Below are 12,435 nucleotides of genomic sequence, written 5' to 3'. Positions count from 1 at the left end.
GCTTGGAAGTCAGCTTTGTCTTAGAGTGCCAGAGCGTTTATGAATACCAGACCCCTCTGTGCTCACTCATGACTGTTGGACTTCTGACTGAACAGTCTGTAGTATATTTCAATCCAACACAATTCAAAGCACCATTTCTTCAACACTGTCTGGTGCCAGGCTGTGAAGGCCGAGGGCTCTCCAGGCTTTCTGTTAGGCCATCTATTTAGTGTTTCCCAGGTTCCTGAGACCTCTAGTGTAGTTGAATTGCTTCTTTCCCATGTACTCTGAGTCAGCAAGATCAACCCAGTGGCACTCACAGGGGAGAAAGAGCAAGGGTGCTGCAGGTGTGGATGCCAAGAACAGTCAACCTCGGGCACATCAGGTTTTACCAATAACTAGCCATGCCACCCTTGTGCAAAACACTTACGTTCTCTTGTGCCTCAGTTTCCTCTTCTGTAAGTGGGGATAATCATAACATACCTTACAGAATCAAAACAATTAATACATGAGAAATGTGTGTAGGACAGTCCTGGCACACAAGAAGTGCTAGATTGACTTTGGCTGTCATCATTGTAATTTGTTACACAAATTGGACCCCTGTTTCCTGCTACTAAAAGATTTAGTTATGAAGAAAAATAATACACCTCATTTTTGTTTGTTTATCTTGCAGCAAAACTTACATTATTCCTTTGCGGTGCAGCTGCCCTGTGGATTTCGAATTCCAGGTCTCTTTGATTCAGTCTCACCAAGCCTTCGTTATTGAGCCAACATCAGGTATGGAGAATCAATGTTTCTTTTTTTATTTTTAATTTTATTTTAAAAAGGGTAAAACTAAATATAACAAAACAGAACAAAGCAGATCAGAAGAAAACAATGTACACGACACAGATTTCAAAGCAAGACAACAGGAGATCTACAGTGGCTACCATAATGTCTCTTGTTTTCTTCTAAAGAATTGTCTATATCTTCACACACAATGAATTCATATAAAACAAAATAGCATAAAACTCATCAGAACAGAGTAATGAAGGCATTACAGGCCTTCATAACCAGACACTAGGAAAATCAACAATGGCTACCGTAGTGTCTCTTGTTCTCTTCAAAAAGCTGTCTGTACCTTCATGTGTGTTGAAATTATACAATACAAAACAGACTAAAACCACTCTGAACAAAGAATGGAAGCATTACTGGCTTACACATCATGATGATATGGAATCAGCAATGGCTACCATAATGTCTACTTTTCTTCAAAGTAGCTGTTCATTTCATCACACATAATATAATTGATTCCCATAAACTGTTTAGGAGAAGTTCTAGGCATGTATAAGCCTCTACATGAATACCTATCCTTTGAGCATTAGAGCGGAAAAACAAAACAAAACAGGTTACTAGAAAAATAAGAAACAAAAAAGACAAATAAATAGCAATAGCAAAGAACCCAAAACAATGATGAGATAGGATTTCAAAACAAGGTGGCAGGAAGCAACCAGCTCGCTTCTCTGGTAAGCAGTAGTGAGCCTACTGGTGCATGGGGCTGAGAATCAAACATCCCACCTCCCCCGACCCCGTTAGCAAATGGGAGCCAGAGATCTGAGCATCTCTTGGGAGGGCGACATATGCAATATAGCAAATAAGAAGGATTTCCTTCTACCATCTCTTTGTAGGCAAATATGTTTACCACTGTTTTGCTTTATTCTGATTAATGGTATTGCTCTATTCAATATTCTATTTTTTTAAAATTTTATTTAAGGAGAAAAAAAAACCGAAAAAAGGGTACAAGTTATACAGAATTTCAGGAAAAATAAACAGTAGGAAATCACTAGTTAATAGATTACATATTGTTATCTTAGAAATAGTTGTTCAAGTTACAAAATTAAAGCATATAAAGTGGACTTTCAAACAGTGAGACTGCAAACAGTTTTGTTCAACGATCCAAAAAAACTCAGTAATATGGTTACCTATCTTATGCGCTTAAATATATATGCAGTTGTATCCATTAGAGCACTTTCTCTTCCTTTCTTTTGTACAATGACAAGTACACATTTTGGGTTTTATTACTCCCACAGTTCTTATTACTTTTTTTTGAAGAGAGTAAAACCAAATGTGACATAACAGAACAGAGTCAGTCAAATCAAAAGGATGGACATAATAGATAATGTAAAAACAAAATACTATCAATATTCTATTTTGATAATTTCTATAATGTTCTGTATTTTGTTTTATTTTTCTATATCTGACTGAAAGAACAACTATTGTGCAGACAGAGAGATATACTGTGATACCTATTACTGTTATCCCAAGTAACCTGCTGTGAAGTTCTGTACCATTTTCACTACACTATCGAAATTGTCTTTGTTCTGTCTTGTTCTGTTATGTTTTACTACCTTCAAAATAATAAAAAAATTTTTTTAAAAAAACAAAGTGGTAGGAACAGAACTAAGGTTGATATTTTGCATAGTGATCTTCAAGAGTTCCTCAGATCAACAGACACAAACATGCAAAATTGTTCCAGTCCTATGAATGTTATCTGCTTTGTTCTACGAACTTATAGAATTTGTAGCACAGTCATCTTAGCTATCCTAAGTGTGTTGATATTAATTTAGATATTTTTTCTTTTTCCTCCTTTTCCCTGAGATATTATTTTCCCCACTTTGAGCAGATTCTTACCCTTTCACTGTATTTATTGAAGATTTTGTATCTTATGTACTTTTACCATTTCTTATACTAGGGAGATAATACAGTATTTACACATATGAGTTTGATTTATTTCAATTTGAATATGGTCTCAAGTTGTATCCACTTACTTATAAATATTTCAATGTGCTCATTCTTTATAGCTGAGTAGTACTCCATGTATAAAAATACCACATCTTTTTTATGCATTACTCAGTCGATGGGCATTTTAGGTTGTTTCCAAGATCTGGCTATTACAAATTGTGCTACTATAAACATAAGTGCACATATATCACTGTCATGTGATGTTTTCAATTCTTCTGGGAATATGCTCAGAAGTGGAATAGCTGGGCCAAATAGGAGTCGATGTTTCTGTTTCCAGTTTCCCTGAAGTTCTCAGACAAAGGCTGGACTTGGAAAGTAGGTCTCAAGTTAAACCATATTTGAAGGTATTATCCTATTTTCAAATGTGTAGTAGCAGCAACAAATTTTAGGTATCTGCCATACTGTAAATTTGAATTACACACAGGAATAAGGGCACTTTTGAATAATTTGCAGATGATTAATAATGTCCAGGTACATGAGCCTTCAAACAATTAGTCTAATTCTAACTTTGGTTCTTGTAATCATTGGTTTTATGTTGTTTTTTGAGATAGGGTCTTGCCATGTAATCTAGGCTGCCCTCAAACTCACAATGATTCTTCTGCCTTGGTCTCCCAAGTACTGGGATTACAGGTGTGTGCTGCCAAACCTACCCTTTAATTATTGGTTTTGTGTACACTTTTTAATTCAATTTTAAATAAAGTGACAATATGGTTTCTTCAGAAGCTTTCAGCATCTCACTGATGGGTGTAATGAATCTTTCTGTGTAGTGTGAACACAGTCTTTACCTGCTCAAACACTGAAAGTCCCTATGCTTTGAAAAGGGGATCTCCTACATTTGAAAGTAAAACTTAGCACCAGAAGTGATTTCTATTTCCCATTTTCTCCCGCTTTATATTTAAATGTTTGTCCATAGTGCCCTGCTGTGAATGCTAAAATAGTTTATTTTGGTAAGTCCAGGTACGCATTTGTAAACAACTTTTTCATAATTGCAAGTGAATATTTTGACCAATGAATGAATGTTCAAAACAAAAACATTGAATTAATTCTAAATTTTGAAATGCTTTAGATTATTTTCTGTAGAAATAAGAAACATTCTAAAATTTTAAAAATACAAGGTAACAATGGTTTATGTTGGATAAAATAAGATTTAATTCTCTTTTTGGAAAGAAAAGGCCTATTATTTTTAGCTGTTTGGGCCTTAGAAAGGAAAATAAATTGTTTCTAAAGTCATTCTAAATAAGATGAAATTTTAGCTACATGTGTATAATTTATATTCTCAAAATAAGCCTTTTGTTGGAACACGTTCTATGTTGAGGTTGCTGAATGCTAGGCACTATTCTAAGAGAGCAGTACGTATTCATCAACTGTACTACTGCCATGTTGGGTCAGTAGTGCTATTTCCATTTCCTAGACACAAGAATGAGGCACCAAAAGATTACATACCTTGACCTGTGCTACTGGATAGTAGGTGACAGAGATAAGATTTGAACTACTCAGTCTGGCTCCAAAGTCTGTGCTGCTTTGTAAAGTACAAGTTGACTTTTCATCTGAAGAAGTTACAAAAAATTTGCCTTAGAAGATATGTCAGCAAAGTGAGACAGTGCCTTGTTCTTGGTTTAGACGACTTAGAGAAGTGTAGATCTTAGCAAGAAAGAGGAAATCCTGCTGCCCACCCTGGGCCTCCAAGTCATTGGAGCTCTGAGCAACACACTCAAGTGCTGATAAAGGACATCAAAGTCACACCAAGTAGCTTGTTCAACACTGCCAATGACTTGTGGGAATGGGGCAGACGGGGAGTCAAACACCAGATAAGAGATTAGATCAGATCATTGGCGCCAGAATGTTGATCACAAACCCCAGGAACTTTTCACTGGTAGAAAGGGTTCAGTGTGTCTGGAAAAGGCCTGGTTTTCTGTACTTTTCATAAGCCTCGGCCTGTGTGTGGTTGTGATTGTGACATTCCTAGAGTGGTGTCAAGAATCATTGAGCTGGTTTGATCTGTAGGTCCTGCCCTACCTGATGGGCTATAATTTTTTATTAAATTCCAGAGGTAGAAGCAAGGACTTGGATTTCTGAGCAACTGTGATGAGAGCTGGTTTGTAGACAGGCCAGGATGTCCACAGTGCACAGATAGAATGAGTTGGGAATGGCCAAGAAGAAAGGAAATTTTGGTGCCAGGACAAAATAATGTGGCTCTCTAGGGCCTAAATGGAGCTGATGTCAGGAAAATGGAAAAAAATTGAACAGCTGACTGCTTTGCCAAACGTCTCTAAAAATCTGTGTCCTGAGGCAAAGAATATTAAATTACCCAGGAGTTCTGATTTATAACCAATTCAAAACCTAGGGATTGCAAAAATAAAAACAATAGTGTTTGAGTAGAGTTCATTGACCACTGTGTGTGAAACATTTACAAAACCCTTTTGGTCTCTCCCTGAGTGCTCAGATTATAAAATGCACAGTCACATAATTCAGATAAATGTGTGATCCTTGGGTTATTTTGTCTGATCAATCTCAGGCTTTAATGGTTGTTCTGGTGCTTTTATTTTGGTCTGTTGTTTGTATTTTAAATTCCTCCTTTGAATGAAATTAAATTGACTATATCAGGTTAAAGTAAAGAGAGAGGTAAGCACAGGGTCATACATTTTGCCATCCCTTGAATATTGATGAAGGAACTAAAGAAGAGGAACTCCTATCATAACCTTTCTACAACTGAGGACAGTAAAACTCAGGAAAGCCAGGTGACTTGAGCCGGATAATAGTGTCTGGTTCGAGCCTCAAACTCTCAGCAACTGTGCTTAGCTGGAAGAGTAATGATGCCTTGCAGTGGGAGAGGAAGAAAAACAGAAGAGCGTCATGGAGCTTAGGTAGGAAAATTTGGTTTTGTGGAAGAAATGCTAAGGAAATCAATGATAGCTCTCAATTAAGCCTGTATCACCCTCTTGCATCCAGAGGCTCTAGAAATTGCCTGTTCAGGAGGCCCATTTGGCGGGGTATTTATTAGTCTGGCTGGTTGAGATCAGTTGACCACAGTTACAGTCAGTGTACTTGACCCACAGCAAAAATGTACATTAACACAACTTTACTTCTACTATTTACCGTTTGAGGCCCAGAAAAAGGCCAGAGATGTCTCAGCCCTTCTCCCTGATTGGAAACCCTGTTTTCCAGAAGGCTGAAGCAACCTAGCTTTGATCATAGTAGAGCAGACCTGTCTGTGTGTCCCACAGCAGTAGTCTAGAGAGAGTGCTATGCCAAACACAGACAATAGGGTCAGAGGGAAAAAATTGCTCTGTTATGGAAATCAGTATGGAGATTCCTCAAAAAGCTAGGATTGGAGGTCCCATTCAACTGAGCTATTCCTGGATATCTTCCTGGAAGAATTAAAAACATCATACTGCAGAGATATTTGTGCACTCATGTTTATATCAGGAAAATTTGTAATAGCTAAATCTTGGAAACAACTGAAATGTCCATCAACTGAGGAATGGATAGAAAAGATGTGGTCTTTTTATGCAGTGAAATACCACTCAGCCATAAAAAAGGATAAACTTGAGACTTTTATAGGTAAATGGATGCAACTTGAGACTATACTCATAAGTGAAATAAATTAGACTCATGTGTAAACATTGTATTATCTCCCTGGTGTGAATAACTGAAAGAGTCCAGAAATCTAAAGTGTGCAATAGATATTATGAAATAGGAAGAAATTACTCAAAAGGAAAAAGGAATTTGGATGGGGGAAAGAGAATCAAAGGAAAGGGAAAGGGAAAAAGGCAAGATAGTTATACTACAAGTGTCTCTTAAGCCATTGAAAAGGTTTGTGCTATTACCAACTGGAGGATTTTTCAATGCCCATATCTTGTACTCCGAGTAACTGCTTTAAATATAACAATACACAATAACTAATGTTGTTTCCCTATTATTTTGTTATGAAATTTTGTTTTACTTTTTTCCATAAAATAAAAAATCACTCTAGGCATAAATAAATGTGAGAGAAATTGGACTAAGCAAATACAAATGTCTCTAAAAAGGTTTTATAAAAATGAAGTATGTTTATCATAAAAAGTTAAAGCACTGCAAAAATAGAAAATCTAAGTTGAAAACACATTGCCCAGAATCTGACCACACCAGAAATAGCCTTCTGGAACATTCGTTGAATATTACTACTGATACCCTTACGTGCTTGTGTATAGAGAAGGAAAAGGAGAGAGACTGGAGCATCCAGTGAAATACAGAGACAGATAAAGCTATTAGAAAAATAGACTTGTGTTATAGTAAAAATATTGGTTTTGTTCCCTTATATTGGCTGAAGAAAAATGAATGAGGTTAAAGGAGTTAATGAACTTCTTTACTATAAGCAGTATTGATTCCTAAAATTTACGGCAAAAATTAAGAGATTACTAAAACTTTAAAAGTTCAGATCCCCTAATTTCTTCAGCTGTAGGCCTCAGCTCAGCCAGAATCTTGGCCCTGGAAGATGGAAACAGAACACCTTCGCTTCTCCCACATCCTTCCTGTCAGTTCCTAGTGCTGTTAGGTGATTTTATGCTCTCTGAACCTACAGCATTTACTTCCTGTCTTATGACTATAAATATCACGTCTTAGTTACTTTTCTCTCGTTTCTGAGACAAAATATCCAACAATCAAGATTAAGGAAGGAAAGGTTTATTGTTTAGCTCATAATTTGTAGAAATTTCAGTTCAGTTCAGCCACCCAAGTCAGGGTGGCTCATGGCAGACGGGCAACAGTTCATGGTAGCGGAAGAGAAGAAGAGGAGCAAGACCAAAAGGTACAAGCGGCCTCTTTTCCCTCCCTTACATTGTAGGCTGGCTGCCCGCCCTAGGCGGATGCAGCACTCTCGCCCTAGGCGGATGCAGCACTCACATCCCGATCCCAGCAGTGGACAATCAAACAGTCACAGACTCTAGATTCAGCCACCTTAGAAAAGCCTGCCCCCCATGCCTGTGAGGCTTTGGAGGAGCACACAGATGCAAACACTAACACCACAGTTACTTAGTTTCTGTTAAAATGGAGCCAAGGCTTCCCACTTCAATCTTTATTCTGAAATAAAGACTCTCTTCATTTATTTCAGTTCTTTCTCTGACTCTTATCGATTTTGCCTTCCTAACCACAGGAATCTACAGTCACATGCCTAGAACGCTTGCATGCTTGGGAATGGTTCTCTGTTGCCTGTGATCTTAAAGAACAATCTGGTTGGGTATAAAATTTTTAGTTTACACCTTTGTTTACCTCATAACTCTGTAGCTATTTTTTATTGTCCTCTGGCTTTGATTTGTTGAGAATGGAGAGATTGGGCTACATTTTTCCCCCACTGAAAGTGAATTCTGAATGTTCTCAGGATTTTTCTTTTTCATTCTTGAGATTAATTTACAAGGGTATGTACTGGTACTGTTCTGAATCATTTTGTTTTCCTAGAGAATTGTATGTGCTTGTGACCTCAAGAAAAATGAAAAATGATTCATTATTTTTGAAATTTTTTCAACTGCCACTCCAAAGCCTCACATGCATGCACATGGGTTTACATGCATAATACCTGTTTTTATGACATTTTACTCAATTTTAAATAAGACTTTCCACCAGCAGAACAGTAATGTGAAAGAGGGACAAATAATAATATTAATAGCCAGTGTTACCATATGGCACACTATTCCAAATGCAGAACTCCTTTACTACTCATTGTATATCTGTTTGTATTTTTATGTTATGGTTTGTGTCTGGATGTCCCCCCAAAGCCTCATGAACTCATGAGGATGGGGAAAACTTTTCTGAGGTAGTGGACTCTAGAGTTTTTGACTGGTTCATTGTGTAGTGCTGAGATTGGGGCTGTGCTACATCAACCCTAGGGCAGGTGGCCTGCACACAATATAAGGAACAGAAAGGAGGTTTGCTTCTTCCTTTTGCTCTTGCTGCTTTTGCTGTCTTTCTGTTGCCGTGAACTGTTGCCCCTCAGCCATGCCACCTGCCTGGAAGCCCCTAATTATGGGGCTGAAATCTCTACAAACTGTGAGCTAAGTAAACCTTTTCCCCTTTAACTTTGGGTGTCAGATATTTTTTCCAAGCAACATGAGAAAAGTAACTAAGGCAGTCTATGAAGTAGACTCTATTTATCCATCTACTTTGCAGATAAGGAAACTGAGTTGAATGTTTGGGTAACTTACCCAAGGGCACCTAGTAAGTGGCATAGCTAGGCTTGAACTGTGTGGAACAGTGTTCAGGCATCCTGGGCAAACAACTGCCTCACTACTCTGTAGTCACACGGGACCCACTGAGTCATCCTATTGCGTGTTGTTATGCTGTGATCACTGTCTCCCCTCCCCACACACATCACCTCTAGCCACCTTCTGAAGCAGATCCAAGGTCAAAGATGAAAGGGAGGATGTGGTGGCACAGCTGCTTCCTTGCTCCTCTCCCTGCTACTGTAGGGTACTGGGGTCAGATATCTCTTGTTACTTTCCCTGCTTTGCCAGAACCAGCCACACTCCTTAATTTTGTCACTTTAATCAAAGGGTAGTTTTGTGTATTTTTAAATTTTTTTATTATTTTGAGGTTAATAAAATACAACAGAACAAGGCAGAACAAAACCAATTTAGACACTGTAGTGAAAATGGAACTTCACATAGGTTACCGGGATAACAGTAATAGGTACCACAGTATTTCTTGTTATCTTTTTTTAAAATTATATTTAAAGAAAGACTAAACAAAACAGAAAATAGGTAAAAAAATAATACATACATTCAGAGAAAAAAATAAACAGTAAGAAATCACTGGTTGATGTTTACACATTGTCGTTTTACAAATAGTTGTTCAAGATACAAAAATGGAACATGGAAAGTAGGAATTTATACAGCGAGACAGCAAACAGTTCTGTTCAACTGTCCAACAAAAACTTAGTGACATGGTTGTCAATCCTGTACACTTAAACATACATGCAGTTATCTATATCTTCATTTATGTTTAGATTAAACAAACTAAAAACAGGTTAAAATCATTCTGAATAAAGAATAATAGTACTGCTGGATTTCACATCATGACACTCTGTGATCAGGCCTGGGTACTGTAATGTCTTTTTTTTTTAATTTAATTTAAAGAAATACTAAACAAAACAGAAAATGGGTAGAAATAATACATAATTTCAAAGAAAAATTAAACAGTAAGAAATCACTAGTTGATGATTACAGATTGTCTTCTTAGAAATAGTTATTCAAGATACTAAAGTGGAGTATATAAAGTGGGGATTCAAACAGTGAGATTGCAACCAGGTCTGTTCAACTACCCAACAAAAACTTAGAAACATGGTTATCAATCCTATACACTTAGACATACATGCATTTATCCATATCTTCAATTATGTTGAGATTGAATAAACCCAAACAGGATAATATCCCTCTGAACAATGAATAATATTATTGCTGGGTTTCACATTATGACATTCCAGGATCAGCACTGGGTACTTAAGTGTCATTTTTTCTTCATACTATCTGTTCATTTCATCATGTGTCATAAGATCAGTTCTCATAAACTGTTTATAGATTCTACACATGCATGAGCCTTAACATGTATTTCTATCCTTTCTATATTAGAGGGAGAAATAAAACAAAACAAGACCAAATAAAACCTATTCCTATAAACACATGAAATGAAAAAAACATATAAGACCATTGTCCTCAAGAAAAATGAAAAAAAAATGATTCATTATTTTTGAAAATTTTTCAACTGCCACTCCAAAGCTTCACATGCATGGTAGAAAGAGTTCTACCATGGTTCCTGTGTTGTCTCATTATCTCCAATAGAATTGGCTATATCATCAGACATAGTGTAATTGAATATATCAGTATATAACAGTTAATAAAAACACAACTTTGTATATAGTATAGAACTTCAAAAACTGGTAGTTATCAAACCAGAATGTGTATCATAGAGTCTTGTCATCTTCACTGTAATTGCCTATACTCTCAGACTTGATATTACCAATCATATCAGTTTTGAACAAAATCTTCTCTGCCTCATTTCTGTTATGCTCTTTTTTGGCCATCATTGTCTGCTTATCTTCTTCATTCTGTTTTCTGCTCCATTTATTGAGGCCTCTCTGCCACTGTTCTGGAATTCTAGTACTTTTTCTCTCTCTCTGTAATGCCCTAAAGTATTCTCTGTAGAGTTGGATTGGTGGTTGCGAATTTCCCAAGTTCCTCTTTGTCTTGGAAGCATCTTGTTTCTCCAGTGATTTCTAGAGACAGTTTAGCAGGGTATATCAATCTGGGGTGGGGGTTATTTTCTTTCAGGGCTTGGAGTATTTCACTCTAGGCTCTTCTTGACTTGACGGTTTGTGTCGAGAAGTCTGCCGTTATTCTAATGGGCCTTCCTCTATAGGTTATCTGCTTCTTGTCTCTAACAGCTTTTAATATTCTGTTCTTACATTGAATTTCTGGGATCTTGATTATTATATGCCTGGGTATAGCTCTGTTTTGGTTGTAGGTGGCTGGAGTTCTGTATGCCTCATATATCAGAATATCATTTCCTTTTCCTATGTTTGGGAAATTTTCCTTAATTATTTCTGTGAATAACCTTTATAGTTCCATTGTTTGTACCCCCGCTTCTTCATTCACATTCTTTATTCTCAAGTTATAGATCCTTTTGTCATCTTCTAGCCTTTGTAGTGTTACTGCTTGTTTCCTTATTATTTTTAAAAAGTTTTCCCTTTCATACTCCCACATTGCAAAATTGTCCTCCAGTTTGGATAATCTATCCTTAGTTTCTTTCAAGCTGACTTGCCATCTTTCCATAGAGTTTTTAATTTCCTGGTAATCTCTTTGAATATGCTTCATGTATTCTGTATTTTTTTATATTCTTCACCAAATGGTTCTCTCCTTTGTTTGAGTTCCTCCCTTGTTCCATCTGTGTCTGCTTGAGGGGTGCTTAGTATCTCTTTTATTAATCTTCATATATATCTTACTTTACTTGGCTAAATATTTCCCTTTTGAACTCGTCTATGAGGTCCTGAATATATCTCTTTATGTCCGCTGGTACCATGTCTGATATTGCATGTTTGCTGTTCTCATTCTCCTTTGTATTTACCTGTCCTGGATCAGTGTTCTCAGGATTGAGACCTGGGGACTTTTTGTTGTTGCTCCCTCTTCCCATCTTTTTTACTTCTTCCAGGAGGCCCCAGTTTCTTTCTTTGTTGGTTACAATTCCTCTGAAGCGTGCTGGCTAGATGACCCCTCCAACTGCAGTGTGCTAGTGAGTTGCAGACAGGGACAGAATAGCTGGCCCTTCCCCTCCGGGTCAGTCAAGCTGCTGTGGCCTGCACTATATTACTTTGCACCACCTCCCCTCTGGGTCAGTCAAACTTCTGAGACTTCACTGGGTTAGTGTGGTCAGTGTGCACCACCACTATAGGGACTTGATTTTGGATAACCTATTGGGTCTCATCCAGGTCATGTGACCCAGGCCTAGCTCACTCCACCAATCCCATTCAGGAAGGGAACAACTGACTGAAGTCACTGCTGCCCCTTGTACTTGCCAGTCCTTCCCGGTCCCAGAATATCATCCGCCAGAGCCCCCCTTTCTTTGAAGTGGCTCCACTTCCGTCACTCACCACAAGTTGATGTAGGCACCCTGCCAACTCAGCTCTCCGTTTGGCTCACCGACCCCTGAAAT

At 37.5% G+C, this 12,435-nt stretch overlaps 1 protein-coding gene across 3 annotated transcripts in view; it reads left to right on the top strand.

Moving 5' to 3' along the window:
• Cfap221 (cilia and flagella associated protein 221) overlaps window positions 1-12,435 on the top strand; it is a 122,873-nt gene that overhangs the window by 29,915 nt on the left and 80,523 nt on the right. For all 3 annotated transcript variants that reach the window (XM_063258946.1, XM_063258947.1, XM_063258945.1), the window contains exon 7: window positions 653-756. In XM_063258946.1, coding sequence (XP_063115016.1) covers window positions 653-756 — 104 coding nt within the window. The remainder of the gene's footprint in view (window positions 1-652; window positions 757-12,435) is intronic.

This window comes from Cavia porcellus, unplaced genomic scaffold (assembly GCF_034190915.1).
Source record: "Cavia porcellus strain 051 isolate PalLab524CR breed Dunkin Hartley unplaced genomic scaffold, mCavPor4.1 scaffold_12, whole genome shotgun sequence".
Taxonomy (NCBI): Eukaryota; Metazoa; Chordata; class Mammalia; order Rodentia; family Caviidae; genus Cavia; species Cavia porcellus.
Note: the sequence above shows the minus strand (reverse complement) of the source record. Positions and strands in the feature narration are given on the sequence as shown.